This window comes from Heteronotia binoei, chromosome 4 (genome assembly GCF_032191835.1).
Source record: "Heteronotia binoei isolate CCM8104 ecotype False Entrance Well chromosome 4, APGP_CSIRO_Hbin_v1, whole genome shotgun sequence".
In the NCBI taxonomy this organism is placed as follows: Eukaryota; Metazoa; Chordata; class Lepidosauria; order Squamata; family Gekkonidae; genus Heteronotia; species Heteronotia binoei.
Window position 1 is genome coordinate 136,080,551 of NC_083226.1, and position 26,332 is coordinate 136,106,882.

The 26,332-nt window shown below is 43.0% G+C and overlaps 1 protein-coding gene across 2 annotated transcripts in view; it reads left to right on the forward strand.

The window, feature by feature from the left end:
• POLK (DNA polymerase kappa) overlaps positions 1-26,332 on the forward strand; it is a 62,676-nt gene that overhangs the window by 12,487 nt on the left and 23,857 nt on the right. For both annotated transcript variants that reach the window (XM_060235827.1, XM_060235828.1), the window contains exons 2-7: positions 10,810-10,979; positions 12,902-13,021; positions 14,146-14,298; positions 16,408-16,539; positions 19,688-19,838; positions 21,037-21,285. In XM_060235827.1, the coding sequence (XP_060091810.1) occupies positions 10,845-10,979; positions 12,902-13,021; positions 14,146-14,298; positions 16,408-16,539; positions 19,688-19,838; positions 21,037-21,285 (940 nt within the window). In that variant the 5' untranslated portion in view covers positions 10,810-10,844. The remainder of the gene's footprint in view (positions 1-10,809; positions 10,980-12,901; positions 13,022-14,145; positions 14,299-16,407; positions 16,540-19,687; positions 19,839-21,036; positions 21,286-26,332) is intronic.

Sequence of the window (26,332 nt, forward strand, 5' to 3'; positions counted from 1 at the left end):
CTGGCTGCAGCGTTCTTCCGCATTCGGTACAGGGGCAGCCCCATGTAGAGGGCATTACAGTAGTCCAATCTCAAGGTGACCGTCGCATGGATCACTGTTGCCAGGTCGCCTCGTTCCAAGAAGGGGGCCAGCTGCCTCGCCCGTCTAAGATGAAAAAAGGAGGATTTGGCAGTGGCAGCTATCTGGGCCTCCATTGTCAAGGAAGACTGTAGTAGCACTCCCAATTATGGTATGTTTGCGAGCAATCAATATAGCTAAATATCAAAATAACCATGCTGGATAATTTTTTGCAGTTACAGATGGGACATGGAGCACAAGTGTCTGCAATAATTTCTGTTTTTCTCCTTTCCTTTTTCTGGAGTGATTTATGCCAACACCTTCATTCACCAACACAAGAATAAATTTATTGTCTTTTCTTTATAAGAGGTCATGAAGAGTGGTAACATGGGCAGGTAAATTCCAATGTAATAATTGTTTACAGCTAAGGGGAGTCGAAGCTTTGCTTAAGAAGGGTTACAATAATAACCAGCTGTTTCTGCTGAAGAAAAAGAGAGATGGAAAGATTTCACTTGGAATGGCTCAGTAAACCTATGAACCTCAGACTCTTGAAATAGACAACTTGTCTCTTGTGATTTTCTGCTCAATATTTTCACTAGTCACCAACACACAGTTTCTCTGAGGTAGCCTACCTATTATAGGTTTCCTAGCCTAACTTGTCTCCTTATAAGCACTTTTGAGACCTGTCTGTCTAGCTGAATTGATGTCTGAGCTCTGTCTTTCTAGCTGAGTTGATGTCTGTCCTATCTGAAGAATCTTGCTGTTATACTCTTTTTTCCACTCACTTTCCTCTTCTTTTGTTTCTCTGACAAATCCACAGCCTCTCATTGGTTGAAAACTCTAGGGATGTGCATACACAGCAGGGAATCAAGGACATGTGGAGTGTACCTATCACAGAGGGAAGGCTGAAGCCCCTTCTTACCCTGTGTTGCATTCCTGAGTCAGACTGAACCCTGCAGTGCTTGGGAACTTTAAGATTAATGTCACATGTATTGTCCAGCTGTGTCCTGAGAAATACTGATATATAGAGAACCTGATTTAAAGCAATGGAGGCAGCTTCTCAGATTGTGCTCCAGAAACCATCACCTTTGGAATTACATGGACAGTTACCAAGTTGTTTTCAGTTCAGGGTTGCCACTTTCTGGAAAGTCAGGGAAAATGGAAATTGGCCAGGGAAAGTCAGGGAAATTGGTCTAAAGTCAGGGAAATTGTGATTAAAATATATTCAAGCAGTGGATTTTTGACCTGCTGCTGCAAGAGATGATCTGTTCTTGTGGTAACTGGAATAGAGAAGTAGCAGAATACAAAAAAAAGTTAATGATGCCCTTTCCCAGCTCCACCTTTTTCTCAGCTCCACCCCCAGCAACCAGCCTTATGTGTTTGTTGAGCTCTGTCCCTGAATGATTTCCTAGGTCTGCCTGTAGCATTTGCAAAGCAAGGCTAGTTTAACCATTTAGCAATAGACAAACTTTAAAAACCTAAGTGTTTTCATCTCTACCTGCTAATACTGCATATAACTTACATAAGCATGTTTTTGGGTCATGCTTGTGTATGGAATTGATGTTTTGTCTCCTGCTAAAAGCATAACAGAGTTGCAAATGAGTTTTGCCACTGTTGGATTTCACAGACAACTAGCCCTTTCTACTCTGCACCATGTAGGGTTGCCAATCCCCTGGTTTGGAGACCCTCCCCCCACTTCAGGGTCATCAGAAAGCGGGGGGAGGGGAGGGAAATGTCTTCTGGGAACTCTATTATTCCCTATGGAGATTTATTCCCATAGAAAATCATGGAGAATTGATCCGTGGGTATCTGGGGCTCTGGGGGGGCTGTGTTTTGGGGTAGAGGCACCAAATTTTCCGTATAGCATCTAGTGCCTCTCCCCAAAATACCCCCCAAGTTTTAAAAAGATTGGACCAGGGGGTCCAATTCTATGAGCCCCAAAAGAAGGTGCCCCTACATTATTTCCTATGGAAGGAAGGAACTGAAAAGGTGTGCCGTCCCTTTAAATGTGATGGCCAGAACTCCCTTTGGAGTTCAATTATGCTTGTCACAGCCTTGATCTTGGCTCCACCCCCAAAGTCTCCTGGCTCCACCCCCAAAGTCCCCAGATATTTCTTGAATTGGACTTGGCAACCCTAGCACCATGCAAAGTAAATTTTGCAAATGTGATCCCTTGTTCCTGCTGGAGTTCACAGAGTATCCGCTCTCTCACCCTCTTTCCTGACTTCTCCCATGCATAAAGGTTGCAAATTAAGGTTGTCTGCTTTAGATTGCAGAAACTCCACCTCCTTTCTTGCTGCTGATCTGCTCATTATACTTTCTGGAATCAGAAAGTGAAAATGAAAGTTTCCCAGCTTTGGAAAGCTCATACTTGTTAGCATTCAGAGTTTACGTGAATTGAAGTTTGTATTTTGGTGTAAATATTGGTGAAATTGAAAAACAGACGTTGTTGCAGTTAATGTTGAAAGAAGCTGATTTTAATCTCTTCGACAAATATTTTTACAGTTGAGACTTGTGTGATTGTAGAGTGGAACATTTCATTAAGCCTTGCATAAATGCAATATGACCTATTCATTTTTTAACATACTTATATTTGAATGATATATTTGAATAACAACAGTGCTGACAGGCAACCATAAGGTTAAGGAATTGGACATTGGCTGTGAGGCTTTTGCAACTTATTTAGCAGATAAAGTCCTGACTCTCCGCCAGGATATCCCAGTCACAGTTGATACAGGACGAGAACTGGAAGCCCATTGTCCATCTTCTGGCTCTTTTTAGGACCACTTCAGTCGACTTTCTCTGGAAAATGTAGATAGGATCTTGGCTGCAATGAAGCCTACCACCTGTCCTCTGGACCTGTGCCCATCTTGTCTTGTGCAGATGGTGCTGATGTCTGGAGCCCTCAGGGACATTGTTAATCTGTCCCTATCATCAGGGACATTCCCAGTTAGGCTCAAAGAGGCAGTAGTACATCTGCTTTTAAAGAAGCCATTTTTGGACCCTATGGTCTTGGCCAATTACTGCCCAGTTTCAAATCTTCCGTTTCTGGGCAAGATAGTTGAGAAAGCTGTGGCGAAGCAGTTTCAAGCTTTCCTGGAGGATATTTCTATCCTTGACCCTTTCCAGTCCAGCTTTCACCCTGGTTATGGGATGGAAACTGCTTTGGTTGCCCTCATAGATGACCTCAGAAGGCATCTGGATCAAGGTGGTGAGCGCTGCTGTTATTGTTAGATCTTTCAGCATCATTTGACATGGTTGATTATGATCTAATGACCCACCGCCTTGTCGGCATTGGAGTTCGGGGGGTTGCCTTACAGTGGTTTTCCTTCTTTCTCCATGGTCAGGGACAAAGGGTGGCTCTTGGCGAGCAGACCTCCATGCGTCACCCACTTGAATGTGGTGTACCACAGGGAGCTATTCTCTCGCCAGTGATGTTCAACATCTATATGTGCCCCCTTGCCTAGATTGCTCAAGGTTTTGGGCTGGGTTGTCACCAATATGCAGATGACACCCAGCTCTCTGTTGATGGATGGCCAATCAGATTCTGCCCCAGATAATCTGACTAGGGTTCTAGAAGCTGTGGCTGAATGGTTGCAACAAAGCTGGCTGCAGCTTAATCCAGCTAAGACAGAGGTCCTGTACCTGAACTGAGGGGGATTGGAGTTGGGCCCCCAACTCCCAACCCTGGAGGCTGCATCTCTTGTGCCAGCTCAGAAGGTGAAGAGTCTGGGAGTGATACTGGACACCTCACTTACTATGGAGGCCCAGGTCACAGCAGTTGCTCAATCTGCCTTCTATCATCTTCCTCAGGTCGGACAGCTGGCACCCTACCTATTCCCCCCAGGATTTAGCACAGTGATCCATGCAACAGTTACTTCCAGGCTGGACTACCATAACTCACTCAACACAGGCTTGCCCTTGCGGCTGATCTGGAAATTCCAGCTGGTGCAAAATGCAACAGCACAGCTGTTAACTGCATTGCCTTTACGGGCAAGCATTTGGCCGATGCCACGCCAATCGCACTGGCTACCAGTTAAGTACCGGATTCAAGGTTTTGGTACTGATGTTTAAAGCCTTACATGGCCTGGGACCGACATACTTGAAGAACCGCCTTTCCCCATATACGTTGCGGTCTGCTACACAACACCTCCTTACCACCCCTGGCCCGAAGAATGTCCCATCTTGCCTCGACCAAGGCCAGGGCTTTCTCGGCTCTGGCCCCTGCCTGGTGGAATCAGCTCCCTATGGAGATCTGGGCCCTACCTGTGTTACTTCCATTTCGTAGGGCCTGTAAAACAGAGCTATTCCACCAGGCTTTTGGTTGAGGCAGCGTGCAACCTATTCCAGCAACTATTCCATCAATTGTTCTCCCTTGCTGTAATATGTTTTACAGCCTTGTTGTGGTGCTGAATCTTATTAACACCATCACTTCTTCTTGGGCCAAAAGCTGCTGTATTTTGTGAAATGTGCCCGTTCTGCCTGTGAAGCACTTTATCTTGTTTTATTGTTCCATGGTTCAGGTTTTTATTGTATTGTTTTAAATTTGAATTGTAGGTTTTTATTGTTCAATTTATGTTGTGATTCACCTCAAGCCCGTTATGGGAAAGGGTGGAATATAAGCCTACTAAATAAATAAATTGTGTCAGGGAAATTGACAAATGTTGGTAAGGGAAATGAAAAGTAAAATTTTAGTGGCAACCCTGCAGTGCTCTGATTGTGGAACTTCTTTCTGAGGCATGTTTACCTGGTCCTGATCCCGTTTGCTTTCAGAGCTGAGCTAAACATTGTGCAGTTCTCCCAACCTTTTTCTAGTATTTCAACTGATGTTAGTACTGCAGTTGTGTACGTTTTATAACTTAGTTGATATTGAGGTGCATTTTTGTATTGTCATGGTTTGTAAACTTCCTTAAAGGACAATCTTGGTGAAAGGGCATAATGGAATTTTTAAAAATCGGTAAGGGGAGGCTTGATTGAGATGAGAGAGAGAGAGTGTAGTTGTGGCTGTAGCTGTGATTATTCACGCCCTGTTCCTAATTGTGGATGCTTTCACAGTACAGTAGACTGGCAAAATTGACTATACACCTTATCAAGCAACTTAGTCAATGTTGTTCATAAGGGAAATTTTAAATAACAAAGAATAGTAGTCAATAGCATATTTTGAGAGCACGTGGTAGACTTGCACTGTTCAATTGGACAGATTTCCTTGGTTACGTTTATGTGTACCATTGCATAAGAATTAATGGCTGATATTGATCTGATCAAAATAAACTGCAGAAAGCTTTGGAGGGGCTAGGCTGCAAGATGGCCTGGAAATTTTGCTGCTATTGCTGTGCACCCCAGGCAGATTCATTTTTTTTTCTTGGTAAGTAAAAGATGTATACTTTTTGAATTTAGTCTTTGTAGTGCAGAGCCAGTGATTCCCATTAGGTTCCGTAGGTGCTCTTGAGGCAGTCACACCATCTCAGCTAATCTACATGTCAGGGTTGTTGCGAGGGTAAAATGGAGGGGGGTGGTGAGCCAAATATACTACATTTAGCTGTCAGAGGAAGAGTGAGATAAAAATATAAATAGTTTTTGGGGAGTTACTATTGTTTTTTAGAAACAAATGAAAAGTCAGAGTTACAGATTAATCATTTGGCTGTCTTTTCCCTCATAAATCTTGACGATGCTTAAATATAATCCTTTTACTCTTAAAGCATCTTGTGTGATTTTTCTTATAGTTGCAAGCTAAGATTTGTACAATACTTCTGTATGCCAAATGTTATCAGAACCTATTTTTCTGGGAGCCTAAAGAGATTGTGTTAAAGCCATTGTAAACTGTGAATATGATAATTTGTCATAATTGGAAAAAGATACTAACCAATGTATGCAAATTGCATGATCAACCTGGAACATTGTCCATTACAGTATTTACTGTTTGCCTTGTTGAATCAAAGGGAGTTAAATCAGCTTAAATAGAATTGGAAACCAGCTCTATGGAATTAGTAACCAGATCTAACAATACCAGCCATACCACCTTAGATTCATTTACTTGTTCACGTTCCGGAGTTATATATTCCATTAATTGTCAGCAATGGCATTCCACTCTCTGCATCCAATGAATTGGTCAGCAAAAGAATTAATGGACATTGAACTGAGCTGGCTGGGAGAAAGAACTCAGGAGTGAGCTACTGGGAAGGTTGAGTGTGTGTGTGTATTTGGCCCTTCCTTAACCGCTATACTATTGGGGAACATTAACTGAGGTTGCTGTATGTGAGGACAGAATTTGAGGGTGACTGGGTGCCTGTAGGCTGCTGGAGAGTGGTGTTTTTGACTGGGTCTGGTTTGACTGGGTCATCTGTTTCTCATGGAGCAAGATCTGTTTGCCTGGGGTTGATTACAGGTACCATTCTCTGCTGTTGCTGTTGGGAGGCAGGGGCTGTGGGCCTCTGAACTGTAAGGCTCCTCCTAGGCAGAGGCATGAGCTGAAGGGTGAGACTCAAAGGGCTCTCAGCTTGGGGATGACTCTGAATACCCTTAAACAACTAACCAGTCATGAAAAGTCAGCTGGAGAATGGGGGCCAGTGTTTTGCAGAGAGTGCCACATATATGATTATCTACCCACTAGTGGAAATCATGGGTGTGTGATCACTGCTCCCATTAGGCATACAGAGAGTGGGGTCTGTGACAGGACATTTTGACTGCATGGTGACTTGTCTGCCTGGTGTTAAGGTTGTGAACATCATGTGCTGTCTAGATAGGTTGATAGATAGTGCTGGGGAGGAGTCAGCAGTCATGGTACAGTTGATACCAATGATACTGGTAAATGTAGCTCACAAGAATCAATATTGGACTAGTACTATTTACTTTATTCACCAGTGACCTTGAACTAGGGATAAGTAGTATATTGGCCAGGTTTCCAGATAATACAAAACTATTCAGGATGGTGAAAACCAAGGCTGACTGTGAAGAGCTCCAGGAAGACCTCCACAAACTGGGTGCATGAGCAACGGTGTTATAAATGAAGTTCAGTGTTAGTAAGTGTAAGGTGATGCACCTTGGAACAAAAATCCTAACTTCAAATATAGGCTAATGGAATCTGAACTTGTTGATTCTGAGAGGGGGAAAAAAGATCTTGGGGTTGTAGTAGACAGCTCAATGAAAGTATTGACCCAGTGTGCTGCAGCAGTGAAAAAATCCAAGCTCTGTGTTGGGAATTATTAGGAAAGTGGTTGAGAATAAAATGGCCAATATTGTAACACCCCTCTATAGATCTACGCTACAGCCTCATTTGGAATACTGTCTACCATTCTGGTAATTGTGTTTCAAAAAGGACATTGCAGAGCTGGAGGACATACAAAGGAGGGTAACCAAGATGATTTGGGGGTTGGAGCACCTTCTCTATAAGAAAAAAGTTGAAGAGCTTGGATTTTTCAGTTTAGAAAATAGATGACTAAGAGGGGACATGATAGAGATTTATAAAATTATACATGGGGTGGAGAAAGTTAAGAAAGTGAAATTTTTCTCTCTCACACACAGTGCTAGAGAACTGGGGAGCATCCAGTGAAGCTGATGGGCACTAGGTTCAGGATGGACAAAAGGGGATACTACCGTACTTTAGTTAGTTAGTTAGTTTTTATTCTTATATCCCGCCCTCCCCCGCCAAAGGCGGGCTCAGGGCGGCTCACAGACATGGCGTGCCATGATTTAGTTAAAACAAATAAACAATGATTTAAGTATGGTTCAATTACATAAATTAGTTAAAATAAATAAAACAGGTGCTATATCTACTGTCAATCACAGTTATACATACTGTCATATAGTCAGTTTCAGTTGTGCATAAGATGGTTAAGGTTACAACAGTTTAATCAATTTGGTCCGGTCCTGATTTAAATGCGAGCTGGAAGAGAAAGGTTTTGCAAGCCCTGCGGAACTGATTCAAGTCCCGCAGGGCTCGCACCATCTCTGGGAGTTGGTTCCACCAACGAGGGGCCATTGCTGAAAAGGCTTGCTCCCGAGTTGTCTTCAGTCTAGCCTCTCTTGGCCCAGGGATTTGTAAGAGGTTTTGGGAGCTAGATCTTAGTGCTCTCCGGGGAATATATAGGGAGAGGCAGTCCCTGAGGTAGGCAGGTCCTCGACCATATAGGGCTTTAAAGGTAATAACCAGCACCTTATAGCGAACACGGTAGACGACCGGCAGCCAATGCAGATCCCGCAGCACAGGCCGCACGTGTTCCCATCTAGGTAGTCCCACTAACAGCCTGGCCGCCGCATTCTGCACTACCTGAAGTCTCTGTGTTCGACATAAGGGCAGCCCCATGTAGAGGGCATTGTAGTAGTCCAGTCTTGAGGTGACCATTGCGTGGATCACAGTTGCTAGGTCGTCGCATTCCAAGAAGGGAGCCAACTGCCTCGCCCTCTTGAGATGGAAGAAGGCGGATCTCGCAGTGGCAGCTATCTGGGCCTCCATTGATAGCGAGGATTCCAGTAGCACTCCCAAGCTTTTGACCCTGCGCACTGGTATCAGTGGCGCACCGTCAAAAGCCGGCAGGATGATCTCCCCTCCTGGTCCGTCCCGGCCCACGCAAAGGACCTCAGTCTTCGTTGGGTTCAACTTCAGCCCACTCAGCCTGAGCCAGCCAGCCACGGCTTGTAACGCCTGGTCCAAATTTATCGGGACATCGCCAGTCCGGCCTTCCATCAATAGATAGAGCTGGGTATCATCAGCATACTGATGACAACCAAGCCCATACCTCCGTGCAATCTGGGCAAGTGGGCGCATAAAGATATTAAACAATATCGGGGAGAGAACTGCCCCCTGAGGCAACCCACAATGGAGTGAGTGTCTCTGAGACAGCTTCCCCCCAATTGCCACCCTTTGTCCCCGATTTTCAAGGAAAGAGGAGAGCCACTGTAAGGCTAGCCCCCGGATTCCTGCGTCGGTGAGGCGGCGGGTCAGCAGCTGATGGTCGACCATGTCGAACGCCGCCAACAGGTCGAGCAGCAGCAGTACCGCCGAGCCACCCTGATCCAGTTGCCACCCCGATCCACTTTACACACAGTGATTAAGATGTGGAATTCACTGCCAGAGGATGTAGTGAAGATCATAGGATTAAACAGCTTTAAAAGGGGATAGATTCATGGTGGATAAGTCTAGTAGTGGCTACTAGACATAGTGACTAAGCGAAACCTCCACTTTCAGAGGCACTAATCATCTGAATCCCAGAGACAGAAGGCAACATCAGGGGAAGGCTTTGGCCTCCATGCCCCGTTGTTGGCCATCCAGAGGAACTGGGTAGCCATTGTGTAAGACAGGATGCTGGACTAGATGAACTATCGGTCTGATCCAGCAGGACTGTTCTTATGGAAAACTAAGCCTACTGATTTCCTGAGCACATGCAAGCTAATCACACCATTCTCCTTGTCAGTATTACTATTCTTGCAGACCACTGGGAGATTGAAACTGACAAGAATCCTGTGTTTTACCAGGGCTCTTCTAAACTGCAAAACTCCAGTGACTGGAAAGAATGATCCTCAGAAGGATTGTGTGACTTGCATGCAGGCATGTGCTTCTCTTGGATTCTTGTAGTATCTGAGAGTAGAAACTTGGAAGGAAACTGGGGCTTATTAAACCAACACTGGTAAATACTTTTTGCTGAAATGAGCGGGAATTTCCATCTGAAGTCTAGAGAATACAGTGCTGTCAAGTCTAAGTACTTATAAATCTACATGAATAATATAGAAAATGTTTTGAATTCAGCAAAATGAAGAATTTGATAAATGATCATCCAGTGTAAAAGCTCTTAGTAAATAATGCAATGATGTGAACCTCCCAACTTTGGCTAATGTAGCAACTTCAGATCTTGATTATTGCATCCATAGGAATTTCGTAAATCAAAAATGCATGTGGGAAACATTTCTAGAACCTCTTGGTTTATTCTTCTAAGCTGTGTATTTTCCAGAATCAACTCATTCCTAGGCTTCTGTGGCATATGAAGTGGCAAAAAACATGTTAGACACTTCCAAAAATGAAAGGGGACTTTTCCTTATGATAACATTTACCATAAAAGACAAATTTTAGCAGTTCTTTGAAAATGGGTATATACTCTGCTTTGTCTTATGGAAAGACTAAGTAGTATTGTGTATTGCAGCTAATTATATCCTTTGCCTTTACAAAAATACAGTGAAGTGAAAAGGTGTACAGAGTGCCTGAGACTTGTTTGTTACCATGATGTATGCTTTTTGTAACTAGCATATTTGTAATATAAGCATAATTCTGAATTATGTATTATTGGAAATTAGCCATTTTGGTGTCTTTTTGGTTTGTCTCTAGAACATAGGAATGCAAAATTAATTTTTTTGTCATTAGAAAAGCATCTTATGAACAGCTTTCACTTCAAAGTATAACACCTTATTTTCACATTTATAAAGAACATTTCCTTTTTCTTCTGTTAAACTTTTTCAAGCTTTCACATGAATAGGCAGCGTCTTTGATGCTAAAATAACCTTGAATATAATTCCATATTCTGTACAGAACAAAATACTGTGGATAAATGTGATTTCCTTTTTGTAAGAAAATTTTGCCTACTGTTTACATCTTTGATATTAATGCCATTTCCAATTTACTTTCAGAATGGCTGATTATATTCGGAGTTAAACTGCATTCAGCTAAATAATGAATAATACATTTACATAAACTGTTTAAGTTACAGTATTGCATAATATTGTTGAAAGTACACTGATTAAAATCATACGATTTGTCTCTTTCAGGGTAAGTTTTGAAAAACTATTCACATGGTTGAACAATGGAAAGTCCAAATAACAGTAGCAACTCTTCTCAAGCAGGGCTTTTGCTTAGAATGGGTCTCAATGATAACAAAGCTGGAATGCAAGGACTGGATAAAGAGAAGATCAACAAAGTCATAATGGAAGCTTCCAAGGTTTGTTTGTGTAAGCTCTCTCTAATGCTTTAGCTATTGACAGATATTGATTGCACTCAATAAAGAGTGTAGGGTGTTCTTTAAAAAAACTAACAACAAACCTGTGTGACTGCATTGTTCAATACAGAAGACAAGGTTACAAGTTGAAGACATGCCCACAGAATGTTACAGTTCTGAGACACAATTTTAGCACAGGCTTCTGTTGCTTAGATCTGGAGAGCATTTTAGCCAGTATAAAAGTTATGTGGTTCCTTAAGAACTTCACAAACTTGTATATATGTATACGAAGTGTCATTTAAATAGTAACATTCTATCATTTTCCACAGGGAGCAATAATGTTTATGGGGAAGAGGCTGACAACACATCTTCAGAAGCCAATTTCCTCCCCCTTCCCCAATAATTTAAATGAAAGGGCAGTAGTCTTGTTTTTGAAAGGATCTTTGGGAGCAGGAATTGGACTTAGAATTTATATGGTCATGATCTCAGAGACCAGTTTCTCCTTCCCTTTCTGGCTCCCAGGCTGAAGGGAAGTAAGCCTCTTGCTTCCCTTCACTCACTCACAGTCCTTGCCCAAGCCAGCCGAGGGCTAACAACTGCCCAGTGCCCTCTATTTCTGGGTATGTTCTCCAGGAGCATGAACATACTGAGTATGAGCAGCCTGTGGTGGGTTCCAGTTTTGTGGGCTCATTTTTCTGCAGTCATTTATCTAGGTGCAAGAGTAAGGCAATTCCTACCCTGCTCCTCCATTTAGGCATAGTGTATGTCTGCAAATGGATACATACTGGTCGTTTTCGCACTCACCTCCAGCCGGCGCGACCCCCCTCTTCACCGCGCAGGATCTGCGCGGATTTCGCACTAAATGCCGCGGAGCAGCCTTTTGCGCCGGAAACTCCCGGCGCAAAAGCCGCTCAAACGCCAAACTGCTTTTTGGCTGCTCCGCGGCATTTAGTGCGAAATCCGCGCAGATCCTGCGCGGTGAAGAGGGGGGTCGCGCCGGCTGGAGGTGAGTGCGAAAACGACCACAGAGAGGTAAATGGCGAGCCAAAGTTAGCCTGGAGATCTGCAGGGGTCATTAGAAATTAAGGCTAACTTAATAGGACATTACAGAATGTTCTCATTCTAAATAGTTACTGTCTGTAGCAGAACAGTAATGTTGCAGTGCATATTATCTATCATATTTATTAATGTTGCACTGGTGCAATACTTCAGTTAATATTTATTTATAACATTTTAGCTTTGCTTTTGCCTCAGACTTAAGCACTTAGATCCAGACTAGATGTTTCCATGGATGCAAGGATTTGTGCACACAGAACATTATTTTCCTGCCTTCCATCCTCCCATTGCAGACCAAAATATCTCCCCAAATCCTTGAGTCCAGTGGCACCTTTAAGACCAATAAAACTTTATTCAAAGTATGAGCTTTCCTGTACAGACGTACTTCCTCAAATACATATTATCTGAAGAGGTATGCCTGCACACGAAAGCTCATATCTTCAATAATGTTTTGTTGGTCTTAAAGATGCCACTGGACTCAAAATTTGGTCTACTGATTCAGACCAACATGGCTGCCCACCCGGATCTATCCCAAAATCCTATCAGCAATTTTGGGTTGCTGGCGTCGGGAATCAGGCTATGTGGATGGAAATCATTGTGCCTTCAGAGCTGTTACTCTGGATCCAACTCAAGGTGTCCTGCCAAAAATAATATAATACAAAGAAATGTAGAGTATGAGCTTATCCCTGGTACTACTGGACTCTGATGTTACTTTATCTTGCTGCTCTACTTTGTTCTAAGCACTAGCATAGCAAACCTTGGGGACAGGTGAAACATCTTTTTTCTTTTCTAATACTGTATAACTTTTAAAAAATCTGATTAGAATATGGCCAATAACAAACGTTAAACAATTTGAATCTCTTTGGCAGGGTTCTAAATTTTATGAACATGAGCTTAAGAAGGATCAACAAGTTAACAAACGAATTGAAAAAATCCTGAAGCTAAAAAGTAAGATTACAGACCAACAGATTATGAAAGCGCAACTGCAGGTAATATCCAACTCATTTTGGGAGAGGTGGACTATGCAGGGGTAGGAGGGTGCCACCAGTGCTATACACTTCAGTTATATACAGCCTCATTAATTTGATTGAATCAGAAGAAATACCAGAATATTTGAAAGTCTGTGCCTTTTTATTCATGGGGTTTACTACAATCGTAAGATTGTAGCCTTAGTATAAAAGTCTTATGTTCTTCAAAATTTCATTAGATATTGTGATTAATGATATCAGCCTCATATATAATCATGCAGTAAAGGTTTGACAAAGGATTTGCTGTTAAGTAAACAAAAGTAAGTTTCTGTGTTCTTGCCACCCTCAGCTATATCTGTCTCTTGTCCAAATGCCATGAGCACACCTTCAGGAGTTTCTCAACTGGTTTTTCTAGGTCTGCTAACCTTCAACATCTCCAGAAACTATTTCGAATCTGTTGTTTTCTTTGTTCTTATGGGGGCAGAAGGAAATTGGCACATGCTCTTTCAAACAGTCTTTACTCTAAACATTAGCAGTCAATGACTGGAAGTACACAGTAAAAATATCGTAAATTTTTAAAATTTTGTTTATTGTAAATTGCTTTGTTTTGCAAGTGCTTTATAAATTTTTATAATAGTGTTTACAGTGTATCATATAATCAGTGAAAACACATGTATGTATCTTTGTACCAGCTACTGGGGAATACATACAGGGGGATGCTTGTGGGCTTCCTAGAGGCAGCTGGTTGACCACTCTGTGGACAAAAGTCTGGATGGGTCTTGCTTCTAATCCAGCATGGCTCTTCTTATGTTCTTAGTAAAGGCAACTTCACACAAATGATATAGTATAAAATAGTATGGGGAAGACCATGTAGCAGAGCCGAGGCTTCCTGTACATTGTTTGCTTGTTTGTCTGAAGAAAACCTAAAATAGTCTCTAAATACCAAAGCTGTAGCTGTTATTGTATCTAAATTAGTTGCCATATCTGAATTAGATACCATGTTCATACATGACACAATCCTCTAGAAATACATTTCTGTTAATCTTTGTATGTGATAGTAACTTCCGTTATGAAATTATATCGCTATCTGCCATACTGGTAACATAGCGGCATTTATATAGTTTTGTACATTTATGTATGCACAGGTGGATAAACTTGCAATGGAACTAGAGCGGAGCCGTGATCTCAGCTGCACTATTGTACACATTGACATGGATGCCTTTTATGCAGCAGTAGAAATGAGAGACAGTCCTGAATTAAGGGACAAGCCTATAGCAGTGGGATCATTGAGTATGCTGGTAAGATGGAAAGTGATGTTTGTTCAAGGACCAGATGTATAAACCATCCTTTATTTAGGAAAGTGTATAATTTCCCCGTTTCTAAGTGATTTATTTCTGTAGATTATTCTATAATATTTTAGAGGAAAAACTGGCGGCAAACAGATTTAATTTTAATTGTCATATTCTGAACATACTACTATATATTCATGGTCTAGGGGCAAAATAAAATGCTTGACTTGCTGAAATGCTGACTTTATGTAATAAATTCCTGGATGTCGTAGGACTGTCAAAGCACATATCTGGAGGTACCTGACCGGGGACTTTCCAGATCAACCACAATTACTATTGTCTTTTTGCATTTGTACACGCTTTATCTGTGGTTTAGTCGGCTAATGTATACGATACATGGCAGTCACCATGCTTGGTTGCGTGCTTGGCATCCTACTTGAGCATCATACTTTCCAACTGTCCCATTTCAACCAGGATTACTCACCCTCCAAATATACCAATAATAAAGTAATGGCTCTACTTGATTTTTTTTTTTTGCTTAATGTGTACTTGTGACAACCAGAGTTTAAGTTGGTGTGAGGTATCATGTAGAAGCTGTCTCCCAAAGTGATATATGTACCTCTGTATTTTGATGTTATATGTTATGGTGATGCGAGAATGCTACAGCTGCTGATCACTGAGTAATGTAAATTCATACAGAGGCATGCAAAGAAATGGGCATAAGGACATTACTTTAAATGAATCTGCTGATTCTTGCATGTGTATATAGATTGATACTAATTACTCACTAATTTATTCATAAAGTATCAACATTGACATTAAAATTAAAAATGTCTTCAAATATGCTATTAAGGACTTTTAAAAAGTTAGGTTTCCTCTGAAAGGACAAAGTATCAAAGAGAAAACCAGCTACTTTAAAACAAAATTAATGTAGCAAAATATTTGTGGGTTCAGTTCTTATTCTTGAAAACCTTGCCTAAGTCTGTATTGAGAGGCAAGAGTTATTCACTGCTGAGAGAAAAGTGCACTATGGGTTGTCAAGAGCTACTGTGGGTTCTCAGACAAATATTCCCTCTGCCCCCTCCCCTCACATTTAGGAGAACACACACAAAAAGCTTGATCAGAACAGCTATGCTGCTACTATCCCCCAGTCACACCTTGTCCAGCTACCTGGGTACTACCAGAGCCCTTGCAGTTCTGAACCCATAACTCTCCTCTTTGTAACCCTGGGCATTCTATACATCCTCAGTATTTTTTTATTCCAGTGCTGAAAATGAGCTCCTGGGATAAGCCCTGGTGAATTCTTGGCACAAATTAAAGAGGAAGCACAATGGGCAAGGAGATGAGATGGTGCCTTTAACAAAAAAGGGGGGGTGGGGTTAGGGGTTTTTTTTTTAGCCCTAGTGAACTGCTGTGGAAGATGGAGAGAAAGCAAGATGTGGATTGTTGTGCAGAAGGAAACAAACTATATTGTTCTGTTATTCATGGAGGCAGAAGGCAATGCTTACAGAGGTTCATAATTTATATGTGTGGGAAATATGTTCTTTCTCTGTAGAACTTGCTTCTTTATTCTGATATATGAGAGGAAGGGAGAGTTCTGTTGCTTAGAGGCAATGGTAAGGCAGTTTACATATGCTCAGAGGTACTTTCTTTTTAAGTGCTCTGTTCCATGGATGCAGTAACTGACCTTGGATTAGTAACTTTGGTTCCACTTTAAAGGTGACCGATGTATTCTAAATGGCCTACATCTAATACAGTGTGTATGTTTGTGTGTGTATACACACACACATTATATAATGTGTGACTTGCCTCATGTGTGACTTGCCTCACTGCTTTTTTATCTGGAGAAATCTGCTTTTATACAGCTATAGTTCCTGCTTTCAGCTTGTAGCATGTTGAGTCTGGAGCCTGTTGCTCCAGCATTATCTCCCAGAACATGCCACTAGGCTTCCTTAGCCCCACCCATGCCAACATAGGAGTGTCCCTATTTTGTTTGAGGCTACAGAGCAAGCCTAACTGTGCACTGGATTATGGCCATAAAGGCACATCTTTAGAAATGCTATTAAAAAGTCAAAGAAGTGCTAAGTTTGATTTTAAATTGTTTTCTGTCTCTTTAAGTCTACTTCAAATTATCATGCTAGGAGGTTTGGGGTCCGTGCAGCCATGCCTGGATTTATTGCTAAGAAACTCTGTCCAGATCTTACAATTGTGCCATTAAATTTTAAGAAATATCAAGAAGTAAGTAAAGAGGTAAGTGAGATATTCCGTAGCAAACACGTATTTTATCAGATGATTTTGTCATGTATTTCCTGGATTACAGACTAATTATTGTCATTTCATATTTTCACAAAGTACTTTGATTTTGAATAAAGCATATAGTTACCTGCAATCACAGATATAGTGGAAAGGGCTGAAATAAAAGAATCTATAATAATAATTCTCCTGTCATGGTGGCAAATCTGCCCATCCTGATTGGTTGGGGCTCAGTGGGACTGTGGGGTATCAGCCTTTGGCACATCAAACTAACAATCAAGAGTACTTGCATGCAATTGGTTGAGTCCACTCTGCTGTCCCGCCTAAGTGGCTGTTGCTAGTCAGCAAAGCTGATTCTCAGTAAAACGCAACCAACCTTAGTTCTGGCAGTTACTGTGGGAACACACCATTAACCCACTACACGTCCGTCAGCGTCTTGGCCTCTCATTGGCTGACTCCCCTGCCCCAGGAATGTTGAACAAACTGTCAAAAACAGTCTTACTTCAGAGACAGCCACATCTCCGTGTTATCCGTGCTAGGCATGTTTAGCCTCGAGAGGAGGTAGCTGAGAGGTGGTATGATCACCATCTTCGAGTACTTGAATGGCTGTCATATAGAGGATGGTGTGGAATTATTTTCTGTGGCCCCTGAAGGTAGGACCAGAGCCAATGGGTTGAAATTAAATCAAAAGAGTTTTCAGCTCAACATTAGAAAGAACTTCTGACCATTAGAGTGGTTTCTCAGTGGAACAGGCTTCCTCAGGAGGTGGTGGGCTCTCCTTCCTTGGAGGTTTTTAAACAGAGGCTAGATGGCCATCTGACAGCAATGGAGATCCTGTGAATTTAGGAGGAGGTATTTGTGAGCTTCCTGCATTGTGCAGGGGGTTGGATTGATGACCCTGGAGGTCCCTTCCAACCTTATGATTCAATGATTCTCTCTGTCAGCAGGCCTTAGAAAGGACTGCAAAGCTACTGCGGCTTCACAAAAGGTCTCCCAGCACACGCAGCCTCCAGGGGTCACAGGAATAGCCAGGGAGGCCAGGCCCCACTGGGAGTGTTTCCTTAGAGCCCATGGCTGCCCCCTGGGAAGTGCTAGCCAGAGGCTGTTGCTAGGCAACCCAGGCTGCTTTTATCAGGAAAGGGAGAGGCCTCAGAGGAATATAATGCCGTACAGTCCGGTCCACACTCCAAATCAGTTATTTTCTCCAGGATGGGAAGATAGATCTGTTCAGAGTCCAGATTAGCTCCCCTTGGGGGGATGGGGAGAGTGAATGCCTTCACTTGGGGGGATGGGAAGACAGCAAGGGTGGAGGGCACTCACCCAGAGGCCATTAATTATACCTTTCCAGCTTGGTGGGAGTTTAGCTCCCCTTGGGGGGATGAGGAGAGTGAATACCTTCACTTGGGGGGATGGGAAGACAGCAAGGGTGGAGGGCACTCACCCAGAGGCCATTAATTATACCTTTCCAGCTTGGTGGGAAATCTCTGGACATTCTGTGGTGGAGTTTGAGGAGGGCATATGAGTTAGGGCTTCAGAGTGGGGTCTGCCAGACCCAGGTTCTTGCTGTGGAAGTTGATGTGATTTCGGACCTGTCACAGACTTTCAGCCTAATCTGCCTCACAGGTTTGTTGTTCAGGTCAAAGAGGGAGCGGAGAATGAAATAAGCTGCTTTAGTGGAGAATGATGTAAGCTGCAATGCTGATCCTGTGAATTTAGGGGGAGGTGTTTATGAATTTCCTGCATTGTGCAGGGGGTTGGACTAGATGACCCTGGGGTCCCTTCCATCTCTAATTCTGTGATTCTGCCCCCCCCCCCTCCCTGTGGAGAAAGCGTGTCCTTTTTCTATGTAGGGGCTGCAGGGAAGGGAGGAAGGCAATGAAATGTTGAAGTCAGATGCAGATAAAGGAAAGGAGATATGGTTGCCAACTCCGGGTTGGGAAATTCCTAGAGATTTAAGAGGTGGGGCCTGGAGAGGGTAGGATTTGAGGAGGGATGGGACCTCCGACAGGCACAATGACATTTCCTCCTAAAGAACCACTGTTGCCAATATCCAGGTGAGGGCTGGAGATCACAAAATTTCAACTTCTCTCCAGATGGCAGAGATCATCTTCCCTAGAGGTGTGCAGGGTGGGGAGGGAGTGAATGCCTTCACTTGGGTGGGTTGGAAGACAGCAAGGGTGGGGGGCACTCTCCCAGAACCTTCTTCTAGAGCCTGTTGTATTTTTCTTCACAATGGGCCTTTCTCCTAGTGGTTTATATAATTCACTTGGCGCTTCCTAACTTAAAATAATTTTTAAGACAAGGCAGCTATTGTTTACTCGATTACCACCTCCTTAGAGAACAAAGGGCTGTTAAATGGACCTGTATGTTTTCTTTGTTTTAATGAAGAATTCTGAAGAGCTTGAAGGCTTCCATACTGCATTGTGTTACAGTAGACCTTCAGAATTTGCAACATGTGATTTCACTTATTTGTGGCCTGACCACATAATGTGGCTGGTATGAGCATGTGGCTCCTCTACATACTGGTAAAAGGAGAGCAGGAACAAGTGTGCTGGCCCTACACCCTGCCTCCAAATGATTGCCAGCTTCTCAGAACTGTATCTACTTGAGGAAGAAGTGTGTATTCCAGGCAATCCATACAATAGCACCCACCTCTCATGTCCAGCCAAGTGACATGCAGTGGTACTGACCTCTCTAGCCCAGACAAACAACTCATGCAATGGTGCCTATTTGCAGCATTGTGACTTGGCCAGGCCAGAGCAGGCAAGGTGGCTACTGCTAGCTGACACGCTCAGCAATGCTACATTTTTAAAATAGTGTTACTGGAAGATTGCAAACGCAGTGCTATTATCATTAGCTCTGTTTCATAACGAGAGTTCAGTAGGGTATACAAATATCACATCTGAGACTCATGGAGAGGAGGCTTCATTTCTTAGTATATTTTCCTAGCTTAAAAGTGAACCAGAAGCAATACAAATTTGGAATGGCAATAAATAATTTAAACCTTAAAATTCTTACACTATTGATCAATCATAATGGAATTTAAAATAATGAATGATACAATGTTGACTGACCACATAATACTTAAGAAGTTACGAGATTTTCTGCCACTGCAGCACAACTTTTTGTTTTGTATTTTATCAAGGTTAGGGAAGTACTAGCTGAATATGATCCTCACTTTATGCCCATGGGTCTTGATGAAGCATACTTGAACATAACAGAGTACTTAGAAAGAAAGAATTGGCATGAAGACAAAAGAAAATATTTCATCAAACCACACAGTTCTGCTGTAAATGGTAAGCAATTGTTTGGAAGTGCCAGATCAAAAGAATATTTTACCTTGCTTTTGTTGTGTCATCCTGTAAGCCAGAAAATTATTAAAAGACAGCAGTATTTTAAAATATAATTTTAATTATTAGTTGTTTGCTTTTAATGTTACTTCAGAGTAACTTTGTTGGAACCCTTTTGGAAACAGCAACATAGTTCCTTTCTTAGTATTTCAATTCCAATTAACCTCAATGGAATTAATGTTTCCAAAAAGGGTGGTCCTTCACCCATTTTAACAGAATAGTTGTTTCCGCAGAAGTTCAGCTTTGATTAGTTTTAAATGCATCTGTTTAAAAAAAGAACATCTGTTGTTCACTGTATCTATTAATGGGATCAACAGACAAATGCCAGAATTCTAATGTGTGGCAGATTCATCTGTGTAAGAATGCCCATATTTAATTTTTACAGTGGAGGGAGTTTCATGCCCATTCCTGTTTGTTGGACAACTGTCTCTGAAAGATGCTGATGCTGATGATGATAGCTACCTCATAGCATTCTGCTCTCTGCCAAACAACTGACTACCAGGGTGTCACTCCTACCCAGTGCACAATTCATTAAATCACCCAACAGCTTGCACTGTTATTTTTACAAAATAACTGAACAGGAGCTCAATTCTATATAGTTTTTCTTGAATGTTTTCTACTAGTCCAATTAGTTAATGAGCACTCTTGGGCTTTTTGGTGAGTAGATATGGAGAGATTATCGTTCAAAACTCAATTGAAGCTCTGGCTGACTTTACTGAAGAAGCAAGTGCTACAATTTTTAGCCTAGAGAAGTATTATCTCTCTGTGTAAATATGTATGTTTTTAAATTCATGCCTTCTTATTGTAAGCATACAACTCCTCGTTTACTTATATTAAAATGTTTATACCCTATATTTTCCATTATTGAGTAATGGCTCCACCTAGATGGAGTATGCATCCAAAAACCACATTCCTGCTGACACTAACAGACCTCACCACTTTTGCCACCAGACAGAGTATGTGTGTATTTGATGCAGCAGCAATAACTGAGAACTGATTATGCAGTTTTATATATGTAAAAAATTCATGTGTTTGGCAAACAGAGTGAAGAATTTGTCTTGTTACTAAATGCATAAGAGAATTCAGCAATTACATAGATTTGTTTTATAAGTTCTGATAGGTGGTTTCCCTTTGTTATGACCAGGCAAACACAATCCATTTATGTGTGAGAAGCCACAGTGGAGTAGAGATGTACACACCTCTTCACCTGTCTTGTTTGATGATGATGATCCAGCACATAAGCAGACTGTGGATCTTTCAGTGATGCAAATGGAAGACCACCAGCAGTCAACAACTCAGATAAATTCAGTTATTTTGGGGATATCAGCAGAAGAAGTTGTGAAGGAAATTCGCTTTAGGATTGAAGAAAGAACAGGGCTGACAGCCAGTGCTGGTAAATACACTTATATTAATAGTAATATTTTTGAGCTTTAGAATATACATGTATACGTATACATGTATACTTGTTTAGAAAGCAAGTTCATTGTATTCCTCTGATGTGAAGGAATGAAAATTATCTGAGACAGACTGTAGTTTGCTAAAATTGCTTATCTTGGTTATAGATTTTAACTCCAAAAATGCAGTTTAGTGCACCAGGTTTAAATCCACATTACAGATGCCTTCTGGTTAAACCAGGTCTGCTTTGCAATAGCATCAATAAATGGACCCTGTTCATCACATGGCTGTACATTTCAGTGTAAAAGCTGGAATTATTTTTAATTTTTAATCTATTTAACAGACATGGGTCATAAAGAATAAAGAGTACTGCTTTTTGGATTGAACAGTTCACTTTTCAATAAAGTGGTGGGTTATTCTGCATTCATCTAAAGTGATACATGGAACAACATTTACATTTCATTGCTGGTTTAAACCATGGATAATAAAACCCCACGTGAATGTTCAGATCCTGCTATAATTGGAGAATCAGGATCATGCCATAAGAAGACCCCTGCTGGATCAGACCAATGCTCCATCTAGTCCAGCATCCTGTCTTACACAGTGGCCAACCAGCTCCTCTAGATGGCTAGCAACAGTATAGAGAGGCTGAGACATTCTCCTGATGTTGCCTCCTGGCACTGGGATTTAGAGGTTTAGTGCCTCTGAAAGTGGAGATTCTCCTCAGTCACCATGGCTAGTAGCCACTGATAGACCTATCCTCCTTTAATCTTTCTAATCCGCTTCTAAAGCTGTTGATTCCTGTGGCCTTCACTACATCCTTTGGCAGTGAATTCCACATCTTAATCACTCTGTGTGTAAAGTAGTATCTCCTTTTACCCATCCTGAAGCTAATGCCCATCAGCTTCACTGGATGCCCTCCAATTCTAGTATTATGAGAGGGGGAGAAAAATTATCTTTCTTAACTCTCTCCACCCTATGTATAATTTGATAAGCCTCTATCATGTCCCCCCTTCAGGGCTGGCACTAGGGTTTCTGTTATTCTAGGCAAGGCTCTCCCCGCCTGACTTCCTGCCCCTCCCCTGTCTGTGCTCGGGAAGGTGTGAGCAGTGGGGCAGCACTGTGTGCACTCCTTGGCAGAGCCTGCCTCCCCTTGCTGGGGCAAGAGGAGGCAGGGTCTGAGGAATGCACGCCCCGCTGCTGCTCCCCCCTTCTTGGATCTGTGCTTGAAGCCATGGCAAGGGAAGGCAGGCTCCTTCAAGGAGCACACACATGCTGCTGCCCCGCTGCTCTCCCCTTCCCAGAGCTGTGTTTCAAGCACAGGTCCAGGAAGGTGAGAATGGCAGGGTGGTGGATTGTCTTCTTTGGGAAGGTAGGCTCCGAGGAGCGCACACGCTACCTCCGGGCCCCCCCCCCACTGCTGCCGTTGCCCACCTGCAGGCTACAGCACTCCTGGTGGGTGGCAGCAATGGCAAGCGCAGCAGCAGGGGGAAGGGGCGGTGGGATGCATGGGGGGGCACCCACCACCCATCACTATGGCACAGGCATGCCCTAGGTGGCCGCCCAGTTGGCCAACTGGGATTGCTGGCACTGCCCCCCTTAGTCATTTATGTCACGGGCTGGGGCTGGGTCAGGCAAAGTCCAGGGGCAGTCCAAGGTCTGTAGCTGGTGAGCAAAGAGGGTCCAAGGCGCCAAAACCGAATCACAGTCCAGGTATCGCAGGTCAGAGGTTCAGAAGCTGAAGTCAGGGGGTCCAGAAGCCAAAGTCAGAAGCCGAAGTGGATGCTAGAACGTCAGGTAAGTGACTAGTTGCTTCCACAAAGCCTCCTCCCAAAGCCCACAGCTATATAGCCCTCTGCTGTCTATTGCCCATTTGGGCTAATTGCTGGCTCAGAGAGGCAGCCAGGATCCTGCTGAGACTCAAGCATCCTCACTCCTAGAAGGGCCAGAATCCTTTCAAAACTCAGGGCTCAGGGAGCGTCTTGCTCGTGAGTGTGCCGCCCTCCTCCGATCCCTGAGGTCCTGACGAAGGCAGTCACGCACACGAGCCACCCAAGAGGGCGAGGCAGGGGGGCTTGGATCTTCTCCAGCAGGAGGCAGGGGCACTGGTGCAGGTGGCAGGGGCACAGTTTCTTCTGCAGGCTCAGCTTCTTCTGCAGGGTCCTCAGCACCCATGACAATTTATTTTCTAAACTGAAAAGTCCCTGGCTCTTCAACCTTTCCTTATAAGGAAGGTGCTCCAACCCCCAAATCATCTTGGGTGCCCTCCTCTGTACTTCTAGCTCTGCAATGTCATTTTTGAGCTACAGCAACCAGAACTGTACACAGTATTGCAAATGAAGGTGCACCATAGTTCTATAGAGGGGCACTGTTATACTGTCTGTTTTATTTTCAATTCCTTTCCTAATAATTCCTAACATAAGAGTTTCCTTTTTTGTTTTTACTGCTGCAGAGCACTGGGTTGATACTCTTTATTGAGCTGTTCACAACAACCCCAAGATCTTATTTTCCTCTCAGCAAGTTCAGATCCCATTAGCCTATACTTAAAGCTGGGATTTTTTGTCCCAGTGTCCATCATCTAACATTGAACTTCATTTACAACACTGTTGCTCATGCACCCAGTTTGTAGAGGTCCTCTGGGAGCTCTTCACAGTCAGCCTTGTTTTTCATCATTCTGAATAATTTGGTGTTAACTGGAAACTTGGTTCCTACCACACTCACCCCTAGTTCCAGTTCATTTATTAAGTAGTACTGACTGCCCCCGGTGGCCATCACCCTGTCCTGCTGCCCTGGAGCTTAGCCATCTGGCTGGAGTCTCAGAATTATGTGGGGAACCGGGTAAACAGCACCCTGGTGGCTCCTGCACCCTCACTGGGACTGGCTCTCATCTCTCTCTGAGTTATCCAGTCCACAAGAGAGAGATCTTGGGGTCGTGGTGGATAACTCACTGAAAATGTCAAGACAGTGTGCGTTTGCAATAAAAAAGGCCAATGCCATGCTGGGAATTATTAGGAAGGGAATTGAAAACAAATCAGCCAGTATCATAATGCCCCCCGTATAAATCGATGGTGCAGTCTCATTTGGAGTACTGTGTGCAGTTCTGGTCGCCGCACCTCAAAAAGGATATTATAGCATTGGAGAAAGTCCAGAAAAGGGCAACTAGAATGATTAAAGGGCTGGAACACTTTCCCTATGAAGAAAGGTTGAAACGCTTGGGACTCTTTAGCTTGGAGAAACGTCGACTGCGGGGTGACATGATAGAGGTTTACAAGATAATGCATGGGATGGAGAAAGTGGAGAAAGAAGTACTTTTCTCCCTTTCTCACAATACAAGAACTCGTGGGCATTCGATGAAATTGCTGAGCAGACAGGTTAAAACAGATAAAAGGAGGTACTTCTTCACCCAAAGGGTGATTAACATGTGGAATTCACTGCCACAGGAGGTGGTGGCGGCCACAAGCATAGCCACCTTCAAGAGGGGTTTAGATAAAAATATGGAGCAGAGGTCCATCAGTGGCTATTAGCCACAGTGTGTGTGTGTGTGTGTGTATATATTTATATATATATAAATATTTTTGCCACTGTGTGACACAGAGTGTTGGACTGGATGGGCCATTGGCCTGATCTAACATGGCTTCTCTTATGTTCAAGCACACTTCCTCCTCTACCTCTGTCAGCCTTCCCCTTTTATCCCCTGTCTGCCTGGCCTCCTCCCAGGCTCCAGGCCCCCCTTTTATAAACGGAGATGCCCAATTGTCGGACGTCATCTCCTTCCCCTCCCCATTTCTCCTTCCCTCTTATTCCCCTCTGCCTTCCTGCCCCCGCCCCTCCCTTGGCCAGGCCCCAGTCCAAGTGGTGAGTCGAGCTGGCATCCCGACGAGTTCCTCAGGTGCCAGGACAGGCACCTTCTTGGGGCTGTCTTTGGCTCATCCTGGTGGCTCCATGGTCAGCTGGGCTCCTGCTTGGCCACTGCCAAGCTCAGCAGACCTCAATGTGCACTCCCCAGCTCCCAGGCAAGCCCACTGAGGTGTGGCTTGGCCATTTGGTCTGGATAGCCATAAAAGGTAATAAAGTTTCCTGTCAGTTGGTGTTTCTGCAAATCTAGGTAAATCACAAAAGGACATGTATTTCCTAGTTGTAGCCCACCTAATTTACTTATCAACATCAATCTATACATTATAAACATCATTCTAGTCTGCTATTAGAAAACAAGAATACATAAAATGAAAATGGTTAAGTATATGTAATGAAATAAATAGGCAATATCCCTTATTTGAGTATGTCAATATAAAACATTATTCTGATACACTATTTTAAAAGAGAAATACATTGGAATACTGTAGATGTATAGCTATACTCACTGAGAGTGGGTTTAGCATATGTAATGAGATTATCCCTATTCAGTTCTGGGGAAGTGTTTGTTCCAAGTTTCATAATAATTTGTAATCCAGCAATTTCTCTCTCCATTCTGTTTTTGAAGTTCCTTTGCAGTAAAACAGCCACATTGGTCTGCAGGGATGGCCAAACTGCAACTTGGGAGCAACATGTGGCTCTTTTACATATATTGTGTGGCTCTCAAAGCCCTCACTGCCCTGTCGGCAGGCTTGGAGAAGGCATTTCTCTCTTTAAATCACTTTGCCAAGATAAGCCTCCTGGCAGCTTGGAGAATGAGTTTAAAGTTAAAGTTGCTTTCTTTCCACCTCTCCATCCCTCCCCATTTATTTGCCTGCCTGCCTGCACTGTTGTCAAACATCAGACATTCATTCATGTCTTGCAGCTCTTAAATACCTGACATTTATCCTATGTGGCTCTTATGTTAAGCAAGTTTGGCCATCCCTAGTCTGATGCAATACAACAAAGTTTTGAGTTCAGTGGCACCTTTAAGACCAAAAAGTTTGATTCTGGGTAAAAGCTTTTGTGTGCATGTACACTTCATCAGATAATTTACCTATAACTGACACTTCTCCAATATCAGTGCTACATGTTTCAGGGGAAAGGACTCCCCCCCCCCCCCTAAAAGCTAGCTCTACAGGTTTCCAAATCAT